This window comes from Humulus lupulus, chromosome 4 (assembly GCF_963169125.1).
Source record: "Humulus lupulus chromosome 4, drHumLupu1.1, whole genome shotgun sequence".
In the NCBI taxonomy this organism is placed as follows: domain Eukaryota; kingdom Viridiplantae; phylum Streptophyta; class Magnoliopsida; order Rosales; family Cannabaceae; genus Humulus; species Humulus lupulus.
In genome coordinates this window covers 68,999,965-69,024,654 of record NC_084796.1, presented here as the reverse complement: position 1 = coordinate 69,024,654, position 24,690 = coordinate 68,999,965, and the positions used below count along the sequence as shown (strand labels likewise).

The following is a 24,690-nucleotide window of genomic DNA, read 5'->3' as shown; positions in this document are numbered from 1 at the left end:
GTGAATGCAGATTTTTTAATAAAGGATATAAAAAAAATTATAACTTATATTATTATAATATATAATTTATTTTTTATAATTTTTTTTGTTGGGAGATGGAGATTCGAATTTGGGACCTCTATTTTATGAAGAGAGAGGTATAATATTACTGGGCTATACTTATGACCACAATTTATTCTTATTTATAATTAATCAAAATTAGAACTAATATTTTGTATGATTTTATTGAAGTTATTTCAACTAATGTTGAATATGAGATAATTAACTGAGATTTCACTTAATATATTAGGTATACCCAACCTAAAATTGAGATTCGATTATGTTTTAGGCAATAAATGTTTTGGAGAAGAAAAACCAATCATATGAACTACAAAGGTGGGCATGGCCCAAGTCACAACAACATAAGAACATTGACATATGCATATTGAGTATACCTAAAAGCCTAGCTAGATTCACTCTGCCGCTTTGTGCTTATTTGATACATTAGTTGAAAAAACAAAACCAAGAAAGAAAAACATGACACTCAAACAACAACAACATGGAAAAGTCTTATGATACTACAATATCAAGGTGCAGAAGATTTAAGAGCATTTTCTCTGATATACTTGAGGAAAGCGACGAGCTTATCATGAGGAGGGAGTGCCTCTTTCACCAAAGGAATATCACCTAGAGCTGTTATCCATGCTGATAATAGTGGAGTCTTGTCATGATCAATAACATTTATGCCAAGGACTTCTTCTTGAACCCTTTTACCTCCAAACATAGATACCATAACCAAATCTAGAAGTCCCACACTTGCGCCGTCAATTCGAGTGCAGTCCGGATAGAAGTTTTTCAAGCCCTCTTCAAGTAACTCTAGTTTATGGGACACTTCCATGAAAGCCTTGTGTTGTGCTTCTCCTGTACTGCTTTTGAGTGCTGTAAGCATGCTCCCAAACAGCTGCATATGTGTGCCAAACATAACAAAAGGCCTTAAGTTTCTTTCATTCACTTGAAGAAAAAAATACTAAACAAAGTACTTAAACATCAAAAGCAATATAACTCATTATATGAGCACCATCTCAATTCCCACCTGTTCAAGAAAACTGGCCCAGAATCTGACTTGAGCTCTTTTGTAAGGATCGTCAGGCAAGAGTTTAGGACCAGTTTTCCAAGTTTCATCAATGTATTCAAGGATGACAAGTGACTCTGATATGGCTTTACCATTGTGAACAAGTACAGGGACCTTCTTGTAAACAGGGTTGTATCTGATTAATTCTGAGCTTTTGTTAGGGAAATCTTCCTCCACATATTCATAGGGTATGCCCTTAAGTTTGAGGGCCAGTTCTACTCTCTTCGCATAAGGACTTGCCCAAAACCCATAGAGTGTCACCGTGTCTTCTTCTGCCATATTTGTGTGTGTGTGTAATTGTTTTGATTACTAGAATGATGAGTGTGTTTGGCTAGGAGGTAGTAGCTTAATATATAGATGCACATACAAAATTTTAACTTGTTTGTCAAGCCCTTTTTTTCCTTCTTTTAATTAAACTAAAAATTAAAAAAGAAGTCTCTAGTTCTTATTTACAATGTGAACAGATCAAAGAGAATACACTCTGGTTGTTTGGTCCAATTAGCATGTTGGTGATAAGCTCATTGACTTGATCGGGAGAAGTTTGACTTTTTCTTCATCTTCCTCGAATCAGCCATGACGTCACTCTTTATTTATTTATCTTCACTGGAGTTAGTTTAGTTAAGCTGACTTGGGTAGATATTATTATTATTACTACACTAATAAAACAACACCCACAACAGTACAAACGCAATATAAATAGATAAAACTCAAATAACAAATGAGTTTCATCATATCCATGTAAGGGCAGATTATAGAAGAGTTTTTCTTGCTCATAAAGAATTAGAGATTGTATTTTACGGCCAACATTTTTTGTCCTCGGTGAATAAATTAGGATAAATTTACTTGCAAATAACGGCATTGGAAGCGATGATGTTAGATAATATTTATATACTATTAAGAATGCACTTCTTTCTATTAATTTAGCAATTTGCTTTTGATAATTGGACAACGTTGAACCTAACTATTTCTGCCTAGTTTTAATTCATCTCTTAGGCGTCCACAATATATTCTCTTTTTTTCTCCCTCTTTAACTTATCATCTATAATAATCATTACTTAAACTTTCCGGAAAAGAAAGGGGACGAGGAATACATATTTCGTCCTTGTCCCCACCTCATTTAAGACCTCATCCTTATTTTGTCCTGTCTAATATTTGACATGAATAATGACGAAAAATCTCCATTAAAATTAGGACCTTAACGAGAATTTATTTACGTGAAACAAAATTATTTAATACAAAACTAAAACAATACAATAATTATATAAATATTAAAACAAAATCAAAAATTTAAAATATTTATCATAATATTTATATATATAAAATAAAAAATCAAATAATTGAATAATTTTTTTTTAAATGGGATGAGGATGGACTGGGGAAATTTTTTTATCCCTACTCCAACCTACTTAATTATGTATACTAAGAATATCTAAGTTACTCTTTATTATGTTCGATAAATTTGAGCTAAAATAAGTAGAAAATTAAATTAACTTTACTCATACTTTCTAATTTTATTAAATATAAATTATTTTATTATTTATTATATTGTATTGTATTCGATTAACCATTTTTTTTAATCAATGGAAGAAATATATTCCACTAAAACAAAGCAAACTACAACAAACTGCTAAAAACAAATCAGCTCAACATCCCATCAGTTTACAAATTACAAATAAAATCAATCTGAACCTGATGATTTAAAGCTAATTTTCTCCTATCCAGTAACAATATCCTAGCTTTAATAGCTTGCTTGATCAATCTATCAATATGAGAAACCAAGAAAACTTTCCCTTAAAAATTGCACATATTCATGTTCCACCAGATGTAGTAAACCGACGCTGCCATGGCTGCCATTGTGATGGCTGAAATCACTGATCGCTTTCTCTTGGTATTCACCCATTAAAGCCAGGCAGAATGATTCAAAGGCCAAAGCTCAAAACTCAACCAAGACTGAACCTGCCGAAGAACCTTTCGAGAATAGAGACAGTAAAAAAAGAGATGTTCATGACAATCCCTAACAAAGCCACAAACAACACAATCCAAGGAATCTATAACAATTTGCTGAAGATCAACATATCTCTAGTTAAAAGGTGATGATTTATAGCTTGCCAAAGAATAAATCTATGTTTAGGGACAACCAATCTACACCAAACTACTGAACAATTATCACTCTTAACAAGGTAAGTAAGGAATTTGTTGTAGAGTTTACCAATCTGAAATCTGCCACGCACATCAGCTGCTAGAATGTCATCCCGAGTGAAGCTGGTTTTGAGATGGACCAGTTTTTTCCAGTACCAACTCACATCCGCCTTCACCTCATAATCCCAGAAATCTTGATTCTTTAAATAGATTGCATTGATCTATTTCACCCAAAGAACATCCTGTTTAGTAGTCAGAGCTCAAATATATTTGGCCAAAGCAGCTTTATTAAACTTACTACCTTCTCGGTAACCCAGACCACCATAGTTCTTGGGCCTACAAACAAACTCTCAAGAAGCAAAGTGCATCTTATTAGTGTTTCCGGTTCCACCCCACAGGAATATTCCAAAAATTTTGTCAATCTCCTTAACTACCTTTTGAGGAAGGATAAAAATACTCATCCAATAAATTCTAATGCCAAGTAATATTGATTGAATAAGTTGAGCTCGACTTGCAAAAGATAAATGCATGCTCACCCAACTATGCAATTTAAACGAAGCTCGGTAATAATGTGAGTACAGTCAGCCTCTTTCCATTTAGTTGGTCTCAATGTGACTCCCAAATACTTAAGCGAAAAGAAGCCCTCTTCAAAGTTAACCAAGGCAGCAATACTTTGTTTCTCAGCATCCTTAACACCCCCAAAATAAACATGGGACTTTGATTGATTAGCTATCAAACCCGAGCAACTAATAAATTCATCAAGAGCCTCCTTGAGCACCTTAACTGCTTTGGAATCCCCTTTGAAAAAGAGGACAAGATCATCAGCAAAGCACAAGCTAACCAAGCCCACCCGTTTACAAAGAGGATGGAATCTGAAATCAGCCAAACAAGAAGCTTGGAGCAGCAACCTGGTAAGGTATTCCAAAACCAGGAAAAAAAAAGCAAAGGAGACATCGGGTCACCTTGTCTCAGCCCCTTCTTACCATCAAATCTACCTTGGACTCTTCCATTCATAATCAATAATAGGAGGAACCTCTTAAACAATCATTATCCAAGATATAAATTTTGAAGGAAAACAATAGGCTTTGAGAGAAGATCCTCCAAAAAATCCCAATCAATAGTATCATAGGCTTTACTTAAGTCAATCTTCATAAGAACTCTCGAAGAAATACCTTTCCTATTATAACCCTTAAGCAAGTCTTGAAGAATGGGAATATTATGAGCAATGGACCGATTTTTGATGGAAGCCCTTTGATTACTATTAACAAGAGTTGGGAGCACAAGGGAGAGCCAAGTACATATCATTTTTGAAATGCACTTGTAAAGAGTGTTACAACAAGCTATTGGTCTACAGTCATCTGCCCTGGATGGCTTATCTTTCTTAGGAACTAGAGACAACATGGTTTTATTGAGCTAGCTAGGAATCTTCCCTGTCTCAAAGAAACCTAAAACAGCCAAAGAAATATCCCTCCCTATATCAGACCACATCACTTAAAAATTTTTTGCACCAAAACCATCTGGTCCAGGACTCTTCAAATCATGAATAGAGAATAAAGCTTGCTTCACATCCTGGCAGGTAAAAGGCTTAATTATGTTGAGTTGCTGAGATAAGTCAAGCTTTTCACCAAACTTCATGAAACTCAGCCTGATCTTGGAATGAGCAGAGCTGAGACTACCCATAATACCTTTAAAATGAGACAGAAAGTGATTAACAACATCCTCAAACTTTTCAATCAGGGCACCTTGGGTGGAAACAAACGAGGTAATTCAGTTTTCTTCTTTTCTCTTTTTAATACTAGCATGAAAATAAGCAGAGTTTTCATCACCAAATTGCAGCCAAGTAATTTTACTACGTTGATGCAAAAAAATTTCAAGGATCTTAGTTCGAAACTTAAGCTGCTGCAAGGCAATCCTTTCTTCTGGCAGAAGCCGAGATGAGTAAGGCTCACGCTGAAGATTCTCTTGAGTTATCTGATAGTGATTTCTAGCCATGTCAAACAATTGCTGCACATCCCCTATGATTCCTCTGTTAAACTCCTTTAAAACCCCTCTCAGCCGATTCAACTGAACCAAGATCCTGAACAGACCCGAACCATTACCTGGTATATTCCAATTTTTTAAGAACAGTTTATTGGAAAAGATCATGCTCTGCCCAGCAATTATCAAATCTAAAAGGTTTATAGGCTAGATACCCTGGCTTTTTCCTTTTGATTAAACAGAAACAATGATCTGAACTAAGCTCCCATTGGAAGTATGCTTCAGCGTGAGGATACATATCAAGCCAAGCCTCATTTTTAAACACTCTATCAATTTTTGAGTAAATGTGATCCCCTTCTTCATGTCTATTACACCAAGTAAAATCTGAACCATTACTTTTTAATTCGTCAATCTAACTAGTCACAAGCCAATTAACCAGTTCCTCAAGCTCAGAATGAGAGACCCATCAACCTCTTATTCTATCCTCCCCATAAAAAACCACATTAAAATCTCCCAAAATCAACTAAGGTTTGACAGGAAAAGTAAGGTTAGATAGACCCCTCCACAACCCCTTCCTTTCTTGAATAGAGTTTAGACCATAGACTACAGTGAGACAAAAATCCTGATGCAATCCAACCTGTCTAACTACATAATGCAAAAATTGGGTATTCTCCTCAACAATGTCTATTATCACATAAGAACTTAGCCATCAAATAAGGATTCTCCCTTCTATAAGAGGACTAGTGAAAAAATTCCAACCAGTAAACACAGTCTTCATCATATCTACCACTTTATTCCCATGTATTTTAGTCTCTAAGAGCATAAAAATGCCTACCTTATTCATTTTGCAGAGTTTACGAACTCCCTCTTGCTTATTATTTTTATTAAATCCTCTAATGTTCCAACATAGGAGATTGCAACACTCCATATGAAGAAGAAACTGGATTAGTAATTCCACCATTCGCCCTAGGCTGAATAGAGAGAGCCATATCAGTGGACTGACCCTTATTTCGACTTCCTTTCCATTTTGGAGTTTCCCAAAATGAGTCCCAACTTCTAGGCCTTCATGAACCCCTTCCACTGATAGAGAAGGAATCAGGTCCGACTGCAGAACCTCCTCCATTGCTTTTGGTCGCCACACTTGTTTTTGAATCTTCCTACAACTCCCTCCATCATACTCATAACCTCCACATTTAGCACACTTAATAGGTAGCCATTCAAACTCAATCGGAACATCTGTAAGCTGCCCCAACTCATTCATAAAGATAATGGAGCTAGGTAATGTCTCAGAAATTTCCACATCAACAATAACTCTAGCAAATTTAATCAGAAACCTTTCCTTGGTTACCCTATCTATCATTGTCGACTTACCAATAGTACTAACCAAAGCACTGAGACAATTAGCACCCCAGTCTTGAAGTCCTAGACCTTGCAATCGAACCCAAACTGGAACTGATCTAACTAATTTAAGTGAACAGGGTTTCACAATAATAGGTTTACGATCAAACTGAATCCCTCCAATTTCAACAATAAGACACGCATAACTTCATCTTGAAATTTAACAACTGTAATTCCTGAATTCATCCTCACTACTTTTTCCACACCATAATGTCCCCAAATTCATCGAACGAATCCCTTAAAAACAGTGAGAGGAGGATTTGCCCCCAAAACCCAACAAACTATTGCTGTATTCCAAAACTCTGATTCAATTGCAATCTCATTCAAATCTAGTTGGGAAATGAGTTTACCTTCTTTGGCAATCGGCGGTTGATAGAGAAGTCTCATCCCCACATTATCAGCTGTGGCATCTAGATTTGCCCAATGTGCCTTAGATTGCGATTGAAACCTTTGTGTAGCATCTGCTCCAGGTTGACATCCTAACCGAACCAAATTCGGCACCTCATCACATGCTCCTTCAATTGCTACAGACTCATCAATCGGGGGAGGGAACTCACCATCCATTGCATCCATGAAATTCAATGGAGCTTCACCTTCTGGAAGTTGCTCCGTAATGTCTACAAATGGGCTTGAAGGTGGCTCTTGCAACGGCAGCCGTGAAACAAGCTTCCGACCGGGTTTCCTTTTCTTCACCATGGAGAGAGAGAAAATCCAGTCCCAACCTCTAGTTAATTGGAATTTTTTTTAACTATATGTGGTTATTGATAAAAATAATACTTGACTATTATGAGGGCTCTATACAATTTGAAGATCCAAATAGTTAAAATAGTCATAATAAATAAGAAATTAATAGATCGTTTTCTTAGTTATTTTAATAAAACAATATACTAGTCCTTGGAGTTGCTCTTATTTAGCCAATTCAACTTTTTTTTTATTCTCCATGGAACATAGGATTAGGACCCCACCTCTTATTCATATATTTTTTTATACCAATTAATGTGATAGGTGAGTTGTTTTTCTTTTTTTGAGAAATAAAAAGTAAGCTCGCCCTTAAATAATTTACATAAAACTAAGAATATTTAATAATTTCACAAATTTTTGAAGAAATTATCATTAAGATTAATAAACATCATTTGTTATTTTGTTAGGTTGTTATTAGTTCTTTTACTCACTGTTTAGGTTAGCTAAACTTAATACTCAATTTATTTTTTAACCCCAAGTTACTTGGTCTATATATAGACTTCTTGTAAGATTCAACATCAACCAAAAAATAACAATTCTTTTAAGACTTTCCTCTTCTATATCATAAACACTAATATGGTATCAGAAGCATAACAATCTCAATCTTGCAGATCATGGCTCGACCATGTAGCAAAAGTACTTTTCTGGTTCAGCCTTCTCCACATAATCCAACTCCGATCACTGCTGCTCTGCCACAATCCGTCGATAATGGTGAGAAAATGCAGCAAAGGCCACTCGACACCGATCCACCGTTGAGATCTTTTGGCACCATCGAAGAGCCATAAACAAGATCCAACGACAATGGTGTACCAGTTTCCACATCAAATAGATTTCATACTCTAGCTTCATTAGATCGTCATGTCCAAGATGACACCAATCCTCACTTCTTAGGCACAGGGGACCATCCAGGGTTAATTCTTGCCTCTCCTCCTCTGACAGATAAAAAATTTCAGCAATGGAGGCACGATTTTAAGATCTCAATGGGTCTCTTCCTCAACCAGATTCAGCAGATTCCCTTTTCATTTCTGGCTAAGATGCAATCAAATGGTGATGTCTTGGATCTTACACTTGGTCTCACCAGACATCAAAACTCGCATCATGTTCTTAGACACTGCAGCTTCCATGTGGTCTGAACTCAACAACCAGTTTGATCAAGGCAATGGACCAATAATTTTTGAACTCAGGAAGACTCTCATTAGCTTACACCAAGGGGATGATTTTGTCACATGCTATGTAACGTCCCAAATTCACTAATAAGGCTTAGTGCATTGATTACTGTGCCAAGATGGCATAATTGGATTTTTATGTGTTAATTGTGATTATACATGTGTGATTAGGTGAATTATATGAGTTATATTGTGATATGACTACTTATGCATGTTTAAGTGTATTAAATGTGCTTATAGGCCCGTTTTTGTTAAATAGGCATTTTCGTAATTTTGACCCGTTGATGGTATATTTGTAATTGTATATGCTTTATGATTGAGACCACATTATTATGTGGATATATTTGGGTTATTCGATATGAGGCGGTCGTAGGGAGCAAGTTAGCAATTTTTTCATAATGGGGTCTAATAACCGGCTCGGGGTGAGTCTAGGGGTATTTTAGTGACTTAGTACATTATCGGGGTTTACCGGGGATTGGTAATTTATTTGGTGATTATTTGGGTATATCGGGGTTAATTGGGAATTTGTGGTATTATTTGAGGTTTAATGGGAAATGATGGCAAATGAGGATTTTGCCCTTGAGGACATTATAGAACCAAGGTAAAGACTAGGGATATATCTTTTCCCTAGCCTTAGATTACCTTAATCCCCTAGAAGCCTTTAGAAAAAAAAAAAACACAACACTCAGTCTCTCTCCCTGCCCCCCTCTCTCTCTCTCTCTCTTTCTCTCTCCCTCTCTCTTTCTATCTATCTATCTCTTGTTCTCTCTCTCTCGCTCTCACTGTTGGGGCCTTGGAAAGTTGAAGGAAAAGCGGTGATTCCTTGAGTTTTGGGGCAAGGCTTGTTGGGGAATTGAAGCTTAGTTGGGGCTGGGAGCTTCTAAGCTTGAGGGAGCAGCTACAAAACAATTTGATCAGAGGTAATTTGGAGTTTTAAGTTCTGAGATTTTTTTTTAAAGCTTTGGAGTTCTAGAAATTCTTTATGAATTCTTAGTTCTATGAGGTGTCGATTGAGTTTTGAGGTTGGTTTGTATAATTATGGGTTGTTGGGACCATTGGCATGGTCAATTGTGAGTAAAACCGAGTGTTGGGATGATTTTGGGAGGTTGCACGATTTTTAAAATCGTAATTTTTCTGGGTTCCTGTGGTTGCACCGCGACACTATTCTTTATTACTCGATATTGATGGATATCTTTTATTATGGTTGTGACTAGGGTACCGTTAGGGCTTGGAAGGGGATCGTGCTTGAGGGTCGTTTCTATTTATCCAGTGCTTGGACCTGAAGTTAGAAAAATTGTATATGGACATAGAGCTATTTGTTGGTATGCTTATTAGCCTTGAATTACCTGTGAATGTATGGTATGATTGATAATTGACCATTGCATTGAGCGTGGAGTTGATCAGAAAGGGTGCAGAACACTGGTCGTGAAGGCAGGTTCAAATTGGGGTTGCGGTCCCTACTTGCCCGACATGAACCGTGAGCTGAGTGCCTGCATACGCACCTCGCTCAGTTGAGCCGCTCGCCCGAGCTGTTTTTCCTGGGTAGCCTGCTCAATCGCCACGGCCGGGATTGCTTCGGAGGAACTAGGGTTGAACCCTATTTTGCTGCTTAGGACGACTAGTTTGTATTTTATTTGTCTTTTATCAGTCCGTAAACACTTTTTGGGATCATGTGTATAATCTAAACTCTTTTAATGGAAAATTATTACTTCGTTGACCAAAATTTTTAATACCTAACCTTTGTTTAGTTTTTAATTACACATTTAAGTCCAAATGACTCGCTTAGCGGGTTAAACACCATTTCAAACACACAGTGTAACGATGTTGGCTAACCAGGGCGTTACAACTTGGTATCAGAGCGGTCTAGGTTTAAGGGTTCCTGAAGACTGGCTGGGCATGTACATTCCCCGCTAAAGATAAGCTCGACTCATGGTTCGGTATCCAATAATGTGGTTATGTGCTTAATTGCTTAATTGAACATATGTGCCTTATCTGGATGCTAGAATATAGAGCATGATATATATATACCTAGTGGGAGCAAGGCTTATTAATTGATGCATGCATGTTATAGACCTGTGTTCTGGTATTATTACTATATGTGGTTGCTGTGTTGTTTGATTCTACTCGTGGGATAGTTTTGGATATGATTATCATGCCCGATAGGTTAAGTCATTGTCAGAGACGGATTCAGAGGTTATGAACCCAAGGTAGTCAATTGGATCAAGCAGTGTTAATATCAAGGCTGCATATGATAATCAGGGCCAGAACCCTCCATATTCCCTCTGGAATTGGCAGTAGATGTTTACTAGTATGTAAGCAAGATTGTAGAGGCAAGAGGAAGAGATTAAGTGGCTGAGATAGCAGGTTCTGCCAGGGAGCACTGCTCCATTTATTTTGCCAGTAGAGGCACTAGTTTTGGCTTAACCTAGGGGTGAGAACAGATGGGAACTATTGTATGAAAGATTCTAGAAGCATTGTCCTCCAGCTTTTGAGGGAGGTCTAGATCCGTTCAGAGTTGAACAGTGAATGGGCATGATTAGCTACATCCTTGACTATATGGGAGTGGTAGGCAATGATAGAGTGGTTTGTGCCACGTACATGTTACGGGAAGATGCCCGAATGTGGTAGGAAGTGGTATCCCAGACCCGAAATGTTGTCATGATGGGTTAGGAAGAATTCAAACAACTGTTCAATGATAGGTATTACTTTGATGCTATTTGAATTGTAAAGACCAACGAGATCATGGACTTGGTTCAGGGTAGTATGACAGTGACAGAGTATGTTAACAAATTTGATGGGTTGGCCAAATTCGCTTTTGATTTGGTACCAACAAATGTAATCCGAAAGGAGCGATTCGTTTGAGGATTGAACTCTGGGGTAGCCCAAGGCGTCAGGATCACCCCAGTACATGAGATTTCTACCTATGCTTAGATGGTACGGAGGGCCATTTTTATTGAGGACGCAGGGGATGCAATATGGAGTGAGAGCGCCATAGGGCATGAAGCTCAGACAATGGTACCTCTATTTACAGGATCTGGTAGGGGCAGAGGCCTTAGTGACTAGAAAAGAAAGACACATGACAGTTTTATTACTCCTGGTCCTGACAGGAGGGGTCGTGGTACTTAGGGTGGCTACCAGGGTAGCAACGAGGCCATGAGAGGTTATCCATTATGCGTCAGGTGCAGGAGACACCATCTGGGAGAATGCCAAGTGAAGGAATGTTTCCTATGTGGAATAGTTGGGCACTTCAAGAAGGATTGTCCAAGATCGAAGAAGGAAGAACCAAAGAGTGCGGATAGCTTGAATCCAGCTCGAGTGTTCGCTTTGATGCAGTCAGAGCCGAGGCTAGTCCTTTAGTAGCGACAGGTCGACTTTCTAGTTCTCGATCTTTTATACTGTGTTGATTAGTTATGGTACTACGTATCTCTTAGTATATGCATAGATATGTTGTGCATATTATGTGATTATTACGCTATGTGGTTTGGGATTTTAGTGCCTGCCGAGGGGGGGGGGGATTGGTAATTTCCAGGAGATGGGCCAGAATAGTACTAGTGGAGCGTTAGCAGAAAAATTGATTGAGCTGGTTATAGGAGACTTTGATATGAATCTGAGTATAGATTAGTTTGCCAAGTAAGTAACAACCATGGACCGTAAGAAAAGATGGTAACTTCTGAGTTAAAAGGAAATGACCCATTTGCGTTCACGAGATTCCTGACTATTGTGGTGGATACAACCAGAGTTATACCAGTTAGACTAGAGGGAAACTAGATTTACCAGTGAGGTTTCGGAAGGGTTTCCCGTGGATTTACTAGGATTGTTATCCCGTTTAGGGATTGAGTATGCTACAGGACTAATGCAGGGATAGAACCGACATCCAAGAAATCATACAGAATGGCACCAGTTGAGTGGAAATAATTAAAGGTTTAGTCGAAGAAGTTACTCGACTTGGGGATTGATTAGATGGAGCTTCTCACCACGAGATATGTCAACACCATTTGTTAAGGAGAAGGACAAGTCTGTGAGAACGTGTATCGTATATGGATAGCTGAATAAAGTAATTGTTAAGAATAGGTACCCATTGCCAAGGGTGGATGATTCATTTGTCCGGTTGCAAGGTAAGACAATGCTCTTAGGAATTTTCCCTCGATTTGGTTATTACCAGCTGAGGATCAAGGAGAGAGACATTTCAAGAATTACCTATCACACAAAGTATGATGTGATGGATTTTTAGTGAAGGCTCTTGAATTGACCAATGCTCCAGCGGCCAGCGTAAATCCAACAAATAGAGAGTACATGGATGATTTGGACAAGTCGTATTTGGATCGATCAAGAATGTTTTGGACTACTTCCAATTAGAAACGAAACATAAGTAACATTTTCATTGATATTACATCGGTCAAGGAAGCGGGCATTACAGGTAAGGTTCTAGAAGGGATGAATTCTGATTTCTCTAGGTGGTGTTCAAGGTCACATTATGGGAGGTGATGGGATCGTGCATGATTTAGTTAAGATAGGAGCAGTAATGAATTGGCCAAAGGAACATTTTAGAGGTTAGAAGTACTGTGGGATTGGCGAAACACATCGACCTTTATTTGAAGCATCTTCGAGGACTACCATACTCTTAATTGAAGTAACGTAAGGACCTAAAGTTTGTCTAAATGGATAGTTGCGTACCAGATTTTCAAAAGTTGAAATAAAGGTTGATTATCACTCCATGGTATCAGTATAAGCATGTGGTGGACTGACATATGAGGGCGGTACAGTGGATATTATCCTTGTGGTTTAAAAAAGAGGAGCTCATAGTGCAACACATCAGGGGCTAGGGTGTGCCCGTGTGTAGATTGGAAAGGTGATTGGTCATGCTTCACAGTGGTTAAAGGAATAAGAACATAGATGTTTTACATGAGACTTTGAGTTGATAGTAATTCCAGATAGCTGCGGTTGGGGTGATGTGACAACACTTATACGGAAGAAGTGCATACACTAGCATAGAAGTTAAAGTGTTTTGTCACCCATAGCGGTTGAATATGAGATGAAGGATTTAGTGAGAACTGGTGAAGGATTGACAGTGAAATCCTTTATTAATCAGGGAAAACTAACATGGAGGCTGACGTCTTGAGTTGGAAAGGTCCATGCCAGGTGTATGATTCTCAATGGATTACAACAAAGTTAGATATGGAAATGATCAGGATTGGTATAGAATCCGCGATTGATAATTGGCAGATTTACCTCTACAAGAAATGAAATACAGAAAGAAAACCTTGTAGGAGTGGCTAAGAACCCTACTAGTTTAACATGGATAGGTTAAGATATGGGGCTCGAATACGTGTTCCGATGGATGCTAGCATCATGGTGGAGATTCTAGATGAGTTCTTTACCACCCTTCATGCTTGTTGTATCCGGGAATTTTGAATGTGTGTTAAGACCTAAAATCTATATACCGGGGGGCTCATTGCCTAACCTTTTAGCAAGTGAGGGATGAACATCAAAGGCTAGCAAGGCTATTATGACTTTAGGGCATCATAGAGTTAGTATAGGTGGATATAATTATGGACCGTATGGATGGGTCGCCTGATTGTAGGTAAAATGATTTTGTATGAGAGGTTGTGACTCGACATACTAAGTTAACACACTTTTTGCTTGTGTAAGCAAGTTATAATAAGAATAAATATATGTGAAAGAAGATCGTACATCTCCGTGGGGCACCAGAGTTGATAGTGTCAGATTGAAACCGTATATTTATTTTCCAAACCTAGAAAGGGTCATTGAGGGCGATGAGTATAATATTGGGATATTGAATTATTATTTACCTTCAGACAGATTGACAACTTGAGAGAACAATCTAGACTTTAAGCATTATACTTTGAGTATGTAAGTTTTAGGGACATCGAGGTAAGTACAGTCCTTTGATTGGATTGTTACGGCGATGAATACCTGTTGACAGCCAGAGTGACTCTAGATAAGATATTGTGAGATAGGAAATGAGAATTACTTATTGTTGACGGTGAAATCTCGTCAACGAAATTAGGTCGGAAAACTCAAAGGTAAATGCGGCGATCTCTAGATAAGAACTTAGAATTAACTTATGAAAGGATAAACACAGATGAACAATGGAGTGAAAAAATGTATATTTCTTAATGGCCTCTGCATACAATGAATTTTCCAACCCCCTTTCAGGTGGTCTTAGAGTTCATTTTATAGTAGGCTCTAATGGCCTTAGGTACATAGTGGTCCAGGGGACCAAGTGGTACATACGTACTGTGTCAGGGGAGTGGCTCCAGAGGTGGTGGTCGTACACCCCGTACAGGAGCGGGTGTCAGGAGGATGTCTCCACTACTTGTCTGTATCCATGTCTGATGCGTGGTGGCAGGCATAGTGGCGTAGGAGGTAGTGGTGTCGGCTCTGACCTATGGACGTAGACGTACAGACCATAACTCCTATCCTTGCATACCCACTCCTGGCGTTCCCACTACTTGTCTGGTAGGGGTACTATATCCGTACTCTGACTTCTTTAGGTTTGTAGGTACATTCCATATTCATGCGTGTACCTTGCCCCTTGTGAGTATTCTCACCTCCAAGGCCATGGGCACGGGACCATGGGGCCTAGGTCATGGGCGAGGCCATGGAGGAGGCCATGGGGCCGAGGCCATGGAGGAGGCCATGGGCGAGGCCATGGAGGAGGCTATGGGCGAGGCCATAGGAGAAGGCCAAGGGGCCGAGGCCATGGGCGAGGCCATAGGAGGAGGCCATGGGGCCGAGGCCATGGAGGAGGCCATGGGCGAGGCCATGGAGGAGGCCATGGGCGAGGCCATAAGAGGAGGCCATGGGGCCGAGGCCATGGAGGAGGCCATAGGAGGAGGGCATGGGCGAGGCCATAGAAGGAGGCCATGGGGCCGAGGCCATGGGGCCGAGGCCATGGGGCCGAGGCCATAGGAGGAGGCCATGGGCGAGGCCATAGGAGGAGGCCATGGGGCCGAGGCCATGGGCGAGGCCATAGGAGGAGGCCATGGGCAAGGCCATAGGAGGAGGCCATGGGGTCGAGGCCATGGAGGAGGCCATAGGAGGAGGCCATGGGCGAGGCCATAGGAGGAGGCCATGGGGCCGAGGCCATAGGAGGAGGCCATGGGCGAGGCCATAGGAGGAGGCCATGGGGCCAAGGCCATGGAGGAGGCCATGGGCGAGGCCATAGGAGGAGGCCATGGGGCCGAGGCCATAGGAGGAGGCCATACGAGGAGGCCATGGGGCCGAGGCCATAGGAGGAGGCCATGGGGCCGAGGCCATAGGAGGAGGCCATGGGCGAGGCCATAGGAGGAGGCCATGGAGGAGGCCATGGGCGAGGCCATAGGAGGAGGCCATGGGCGAGGCCATAGGAGGAGGCCATGGGGCCGAGACCATGGAGGAGGCCATGGGCGAGGCCATAGGAGGAGGCCATGGGGCCGAGGCCATAGGAGGAGGCCATGGGGCCGAGGCCATAGGAGGAGGCCATGGGGCCGAGGCCATTGGAGGAGGCCATGGGCAAGGCCATAGGAGGAGGCCATGGGGCCGAGGCCATAGGAGGAGGCCATGGGGCCGAGGCCATGGAGGAGGCCATGGGTGAGGCCATGGAGGAGGCCATGGAGTGAAGCCGTGGGGCCGAGTGCATGGGCGAGAAGGGCCTCACGAGGCTACTGAGCCTTGGCACCTATGCCTTGCCAACGTGGGCCACTTGGCATCGACTCCACGAGAAACGAACCCAGACTCGTGTTGTGATGGCGCGATGGCTTCTCGAGACGACGGTGGTCTTAGGGCCTTGCCTCGGCCTCATACTTTCTCTTGATGAGATTATGAGCATCAACAATGCGTATGAGTGCATCTTGACCCATGAGCATGTCAGCCTTGCGCGGGCACGTCGGACCTCACTATGTGAGGGCCCTGTGCACCTATCCTCTTACAGTATTCATTGTGGCCCCTTAGCTTAGCAGGGCCAAACCTTGTGGCTCATAATGTGTTGTTTCTCAGGAGATGATCTCCTGTATTCAACAAGGCCTACAGGCTCGAGCCCAATAGCATGAATAAGTGACCTTTATCCCTAGGTCTCGACCAGGGACTAAAGAGTTTTTATTTGGTGGATTTTTGGCATCCACACTTATTATGGGGAACAAAAAGTGTAGAGTCCAAGAACTTTACTTAGCTATTTAGATAGTAGTGGTAATAGTAATAGCTAGTGATAGTTGTAGTATTTTTTATGATCGTGGATTTTAGGTTCAAGCCGGGACTTAATTGGACACTCATAGTAACACTTGTAAATTTTCTAAGTTTAAATTATAGTTTAAGAATATTAATTATAACCTAAGGTTTGATTAATATGACTGATTATGAAGATGATAATTATTATACTATAAGGTTTAGATCGACCCAATAAGATATTAAAACTTGTCATGGTATGTTTAATGGGGAATTAAGTATTTTTGAGGAATAAGTTTATTAGGAGTAATATTTGAAATCCTAGAGTCTGCCAGCAGCTTTGAAATCGTTAAAGGACTTAGTCAAGGCTGTTTACTCAATTCAAATTAGGCTAAAAATGTGTAATTATGTGTATAATATTTCAACGTATGCCGATATATCGCCACTTGGGGAATATGAAAACACGTGAACTTCGCACTAACACTTCGATGAGCCTCAGGAATATGAGCCCAAGCGATATATCGCCTACTAGGGGCAATATATCAGCCCATGAGCATGATTTTTGCATTATTTTGAAACCGAGTTCATTTTAATCCTTAACCTCTTGATAAGTCCAACATCTTTCTGATCGAGTCTTCAGCCTCTGCTGAGCGATTATTCAAATGTTTTTCAATTAAAAAGCCATTATTTTATTCAAGTTAAATGAAGATCTTTTCATTCTTGAACTCTATAAATAAGACCTAGTACCCAACCATTTCTTCATTCATCAAGCTGAGTTCAGAGCCTACAAGCTGCTAGGATTACTTTAGAGTGTTAAACACTTGGGTTGGGGTTATAAGGTTAATCATTATAAGCTTAATAAACACTTGGGAAGTAAGGTTTATAGTATATTTCGGTTCGAGGTGTAGTTCGGTCTTAGAAGCATTCAAGGTATTCCTTATTCTAGTTCCTTTTTGTATTGTTCTTATAGTTTTTCTACTCAAATCCTAACTCAGTATTATTTATTCTTGGTTAGGCATCTAAGTTCTTTGAACTTGAGGTTTCATTTCGATAAGATCTTCTTCTCGGTGGTTTAGATTTATCTCCTTTTTCATCTTCTTCTTTTAAGAAAATACTCACCTTCTCATTATGGTATTTAGGAGTGTTCAAAAGTCCCGATCTTGTTTTCATATCCCGATATATTGGTAAGGAAAATAGGATAGTTTTATATGCTTATATGCTATGTTGATATGTTATGATAAGTTATGCTATAGTATGTTATGTTATGTTTTCTTATGTTTCATGGTTATGATTTACCATACCTCAGATTTTAGACAAGGGACGTAGATGGGTTATCATAAACCTACCATGTGATCTAACCTACCTTAGATATTAGAAAGGGGAAGAAGATGGTTTATCACATGTTTTAATGGCCATTAATAGTATAGTCTTATATGATGTATGTTTTTATAGATATATGTTATATGTTTAGAGTTTATAGTTATGTGTATGATATGTTTCATGCTTGTAGTAGATTTTCCTTGCTGGGCATTAGGCTCACTCCTTTATGTTTTGAATGTGTAGGAAAATAGCTATGGCGACGGGAAGATTCTTGGCAGCTTGGGGATGTGTATTGAGGTAGGATGGAATCGGTGGATTGAGTGTTCGATTCGAGGATGAAGTCACTTCCTAGTCTTTTTAAAAATTATGTTTTATATGTATTTTTCACACTTAATTTGTAAACCAATTATTTAAAGTTATGTTATGTTTTTATTTTAAAAACAATGGGATCCCATATCCTACTTATGAATTTATGTATTTTTGAACCTTTACTTTACAGTTTTAAATGAAGTTATGGTTATTTCTTATGTACGTTTTCTTAAGATTAGTATAGTAGTTTCTAATGGTCCAAGTTTAGAATAGTTGGGTCGTTACAAAAAGAGAGGCATGAAGTATTCTGGTTCTGAAATGGTCTAGAAGACCAATGAAGTTATTAAGGATTGTTAGAGTAGGAGCATCTGCTTTATTGAAAAGTTATAAAAGTTCACAAATTCAAATATGGGAATGTAGAGTTCCAAGATAGGAGACCATGTGCCTCTCCGAGAATTGTTGATTAAAAGATAAGACAATTTGGAAAGAAAGAGAAGATTTGACTCTAGGTTTGTTAGGCTTTTGAGATCTTAACAAGGATTAGGCCAGAGGCCTATAGAGTAGCCTTACCCCGACATGGAGGGAGGTTCATAAGGGTTTATAGGTGCTGATGCTAAGGAAAGAGGTGTCGAGTAATACACCTGTTTGGGTTAAGAGACCCCAGAATTACAGTGACTTATTACGTAAAGAGAAGCCAGTGGAAATCCTGGATAGAAAGGATAAGTCTTAAGGAATAAGATTATTACTTTAGTGAGAATGTTACAAAGAAATAACAAGATAAAGAACTTGATTCTGAAGTTAGAGACAGATATGTGGGACCAGTGTCCTGAGATGTTTGAATAAATTTCAAGGACGAAATTTTGATAAGGAGGGGATAGTTGTAAGTCCCAAATACCCTAATAAGGCTTAGTGCCTTGATTACTGTGCCGAGAAGGCATAATTGGATTTTTATGTGTTAACTGTGATTATTCATGTGCGATTAGGTGAATTATATGAGTTATATTATAATATGATTGCTTACGCATGTTTAAGTGTATTAAATGTGCTTATATGGTTGTTTATGTTAAAAAGAGAATTTTCGTAATTTTGACCCTCTGAGGGTATATTTGTAATTTTATATGCTTTATGATTGAGACCATATTATTATGTTGATATATTTGGGTTATTCGGTACGAGGTGATCCTAGGGAGCAAGCTAGCCGTTTAGTCATAACGGGGTCTAATACCTGGCTTGGGGTGAGCCTAGGGGCATTTTAGTGACTTAGTACATTACTGGGGTTTACTGGGGATTGATTTGGTGATTATTTGGGTATATCAGGGTTAATTAGGAGTTTGTGGTGTTATTTGAGGTTTAGTGGGAAATTATGGCAAATGAAAATGTTGCGCTTAAGGACATTATAGAACTAAGGTAAAGACTAGGGTTGTTTTGGTCTTTTCCCTAACCTTGGATTACCTTAATCCCCTAGAAATCTTTAGAAAATCAGAACAAAACACAACACTCAGTCTCTCTCCCGCTCTCTCTCATTTTCTCTCTCTCACTCTCACTGTTGGGGCCTTGGAAAGTTGAAGGAGAAGCAGTGATTCCTTGAGTTTTGGGGCAAGGCTTGCTGGGGAATTGAAGCTTAGTTGGGGTTGGGAGCTTCTAAACTTGAGGGAGCTGCAAAAGGGGTGCACACAAAAAGCACAATATTATTAGGGATTGGCACTGCCACTATTCTGACACATCCTGTCCCCCAAATCCGCATGACAACTCATGCATGCTAGTCACTGTCAATGAACAAAGGACAACTAGAGCGTCCAACTAGACTTGGGTCGGCCCAATGGGCCTTAGATTAAACATATTGGAATAACATTTTATACTTGTATCAAGCTCCATTAGAGGGTAATTGTAATTACATCCTTATTGGGCTTGGATTAGTCCAGCCCAAAGTACATGGCCACCTATAAATAGAGCCCTCATTTCACTGTAGAAGGGATCCCAATTTTGCATGCATGCAAAAATGCTGCTAAACTTGCTACTCAAACCCTCCATTGTTGAAACTCAAAGCTTAATACTACTAACTCGTGGACTAAGGCTCATTAACGCCCCAACCACTTAAAAATCCTGGTCTCATTCGTTTATTTCCTTTCTTGCTAGTTCTAATTCTTAGTATATTTTTAGTTTCCGAAAAACTTGGTAAATATTTTGGTGCTTTCGTTGAGAGCTAGAAGAAAGTTTGAACCACTTTTTATCAACTATAAAGATGGTGAATACCAGAAACACTGTGTTTGATCCTACTCAACAACAATGACAACAAAACAATGGAGAACCATTTCAAAAACCACAACTCTCTCCGAATCGACGGGACCTGACTGTTGAGGACCTACCTTATGACGACCCCCAGAACTTCGAAAAGGGTGGCAACTATGAAGAAAATTACATGAAGAAGATAAAGAGGGATATGAGGACCACAAGGCCGAGAATCCCATAGACCCTAATATAAATTATGTTGAAGATGATTGAGGGGATCCGCAAGTGGTTCGTCTGAGACAACAAGTCCTCGATCAGGGAGCAAAGATGGTAGAATAACAAGAAACCACCCATCAAATGCAAGAGACGCTTTTGGCTCTTCAAGCATTCATTGCCGCTTAGGGCTTCACCGTTGATCCCGTAACCGTTCCTCCTGCGGGAACCCATCCAGCTGTCCCACCTCCAGGGAACGATGGTCAAAACAATACGACCCTAATTTTTTCTTTGATCCAATCATCCCAAGTCGACCCTTCAAACCCTGTTCAAGATAAAGGGAAAGCCAAAGTGGTTGACCCTATAAAGAAAGAAAACCCAGAGAAGAAGTTTCCTACATTTCCTCCCGCTCTAAAGACCAGGGTGGACCCCAAACGTTTCCCTAGGAAAGACCAAGTGAGTCCCATTCCAGGACGAAATCACCTGAGCAATCTGCAGGGGAAAAACCCGCAGCGTAACAGGCCCCAGAATGCTTCGGGGCAAGATGCCCAGGGAAGAAGGGTTTGCCCCAGTGCATCTGCGAAAGGGTCACAAGAGACATAAGGACAGGGAGCCAGAAGCTGTAAGTTTGGGAGATGACACCTCCCACGTGGACTTACAAGATGACCTCAATGCCAGAAAGGAGTAGGCCTGTAGAGAAATGGTTCGCCCTTGAGAAGGTGACCTAAGAAATGATATAAACGACATGAGAAGAGAGAGAACTCCCATCGATGATAGAATGGCCAGACAGTTCAATGGAGCAACTGGCCGATCTTAAGAAGGTAATGGATCACCTTGTCCGGAAACAAGATGGTGGGAGGTCCGATTAAGAAGATGAAGAAAATGAGCCCTGAGCAAAACATATTTTGGATATGGTATTTCCCAAAGGGTTTAAAATGCCAGATATTCCCACTTATACGGGGAATATAGACCCAGGAGATCATCTATCCCGCTACAATCACCTGATGATCGTGGCCTATGTCTACTACGACGACAAGTGCCTATGTTTTTCCATCACCTTGGCTGGATCCATTGAGGAATGGTGGAAAAGGCTCAAGACGGGGTCAATCCAATCTTGGTCTGGATTACAATCGGCCTTCCATAAAGAATTTTTGGCCGCTAGGAAAATTGACATGGGGGTCAGTGCACTGGCCAATATCAAGCAACATCCCACCGAGACTCTCAGAGCTTATATCCAGTGCTTCACGGAGGAAGCCTCAAAAACAAAGGTGGATGATGGGCAACGCCTTGTAGCCCTTCAGTCTGGGATCAGACCAGGATCCCCTCTCTGGGATGACATACAGCGAAAGAAAGCAAACACTTTGGAAGAGTTTATAAGAAGAGTTCAGGGCTTCATCAACTGGGAAGAAGCCCGAATTCAGGCTTTTGGATGGTCTCTGGAACCACAGGCGCCAACACAAAATATTCCAAGATATGGAATGCAGTACCCGACCAACTCTTATCCAACATCACCAGTAATGTCGGGAACCTCAGGACCTCCTAGGGTGCAGTTCATGGCCTCGACTGTCTATGCGCCTACTTCGTCAGGATATGCCCCAGTATGTTCAACTTCTTTCTCTGGATATGGGGTGGCACCAAATAAATACAATGCCACTCCCAGAGCAGTTCAATAGTCCCAGACAGAAGCAGAGGCGAGCATAACTCACTCTAGAGGGAAGCATTCCAGTAAGAATCAAATCTCGACCGAGTCCGCAAAGAAGGGATACAAGCCCCAGTATACAGAATACACCAACTTGATGGATACTCGAGAAAATATTTACCTCACAATAGACAATATAGTTAATTACCGAAAACCAAACCCCATGTTTAAAGGGGGAAATAATCAAAGGGACCCAAAAAAGAGATGCACCTATCACAAGGACATAGGCCACACAACCGAAGAGTGTCTTCAGTTGAAGGAAAAAATTGAGAACCTCATTAAGTTAGGACACCTCCACCAATGGGTGAGGATGCCGGTCAGAATTCTGGAACAACCTTTGGCTCCCTGACAGTCATTCATCTAGGGAGCGTAAGGACAGATCAGACCTCCCTAGAGAGGATATGTGTTAGGATAGGAAGTATAGGCTCCTCAGGGGGCCCCAATAGTATGACCTCCTAGAGGAATCTCACCACCTTCAGTAGATGGCCACACATCCACTATATTTGGAGGCCTGCATTTGGGAGGACCGTCCTGGAATGATAAAAAGAGGTACCTTAGGGAACTTGATCACGATGGTGAGATGTGGGATCTGGTCTAGACCCTGGCCCAACGCTTGAAGCTGATGAATCTACCAATAATCTTCACAGAAGAAGATGCCCAGAATGTTCATTTCCCGCATCACGATCCCTTGGTCATCAATGCACAGATTGCCAACAAAAGAGTATTCCAAGTGTTGGTGGATAATGGAAGTTCTGTTAACGTCTTATTTAAGTTGACCTTTACAGTAATTGGCTTGACGGAGGTGGATCTAACATCGTGCCCAACTCAGATTTATGATTTTAATGGGGCTTTGTTGCTCCCAATGGGCAAGACACAACTCCCGGTTACGTTTAGAGGTGACACCCAAAGCACTTTCAAGTACTGCACATTTGTGGTAGTAGATTGTCCCACTGCATAGAACGTGATCTTCGGGCGCCCCGCTTTGGTTGATTTCAGAGTCTTCACTTTCATTCGCCACTTATGTTTAAAGTTCACATGTGACAATGACGGAGTAGGGACAATACGAGGCGATCAGAAAAGCATTCGGAAATGCTATCATGTGTCCACCAGACAAATCTTCATGGTTCGTGAAGAGCCCTTAGAAATAGGGGATCCTGCTCCCGTACCGCAGTCACAGCTAGCCCAGGTGGTGGTTCAGGAGGATGATGAATTAGACCCCAAAATAGAGGTGGATAGAACATTAGAACCGATGGAGGAAATAGAGGAGGTGTGCATTAGTGAAACTGATCTAACCAGAGTAATCCGGGTAGGGAGGAATTTGAATCCCAAAGTCAGAGCTGCCATAGTCGCCCGGGTAAAAGAAAATCAAGACATTTTGGCTTGGTCCCACACAGACATGACCAGGATTGACCATCGATGAGAATGCAACCCCGGTCCAAAAAAAGCAAAGGCCTTTAGATTCGGTATAGTCAAAATCTCTAAAACAAGAAATTGAAAAGTTATCCTCGATCAATTTCATCTGGAAAGCATTATATCCGGTTTGGTTGGCAAACCCGGTGTTGGTGCCAAAGCCAAACGAAACATGGAGGACCTACATTGATTTTACTAACCTCAACAAAGCATGTCCGAAAGATTGTTTCCCGCTGCCCCAGATCGACAAAATGGTGGACGCCACTTCTGGATATGAGTTTCTAAGCTTTATGGACACCTACTCCAGCTACAATCAAATTTCCATGCATGTAGCAGACCAAGAACACACTAGCTTCTAGGTGGACAAGGGTGTGTACTGTTACGTTGTTCGCCCTTTGGGCTAAAGATTGCTAGAGCCACGTACATGAGATTGGTTAACATGATGTTTAGAAATTTATTCGGAAAGAATATGGAAGTATACATAGATGATATGTTGGTTAATTCCAAGACCTCATCCCAACATGCAGACGACTTGGCTTAAGCATTTGCCATTATCCAGAAGTATGGGATGAAGCTAAATCCCAAAAAGTACACCTTTGGAGTGTCATTAGGGAAATATCTTGGCTATATCATAAGCTTCAGAGGGATAGAGGCCAACACAGAAAATATCAGGGCTTTGATTGACATGCCATCGCCCTGGAAGCACAAAGATGTTCAAAGTTTGACTGGGAGGATAGCCACTTTAAGTCGCTTCTTGTCAAAGTCAATGGAAAAGTACATCCCATTCTTCAACATACTTCGCAAGAACAAGAAGT

At 40.6% G+C, this 24,690-nt stretch overlaps 1 protein-coding gene across 1 annotated transcript; it reads right to left on the bottom strand.

Moving 5' to 3' along the window:
- Positions 1-363: 363 nt before the first annotated feature.
- LOC133830538 (glutathione S-transferase U10-like) lies at positions 364-1,446 on the bottom strand. The gene is made up of 2 exons (XM_062260529.1): positions 1,073-1,446; positions 364-940 (listed from the first exon to the last, which is right to left on the bottom strand). The coding sequence occupies exons 1-2, from the start codon at positions 1,388-1,390 to the stop codon at positions 566-568; spliced, it is 693 nt and encodes a 230-aa protein (XP_062116513.1). The 5' UTR covers positions 1,391-1,446; the 3' UTR covers positions 364-565.
- Positions 1,447-24,690: the final 23,244 nt, after the last annotated feature.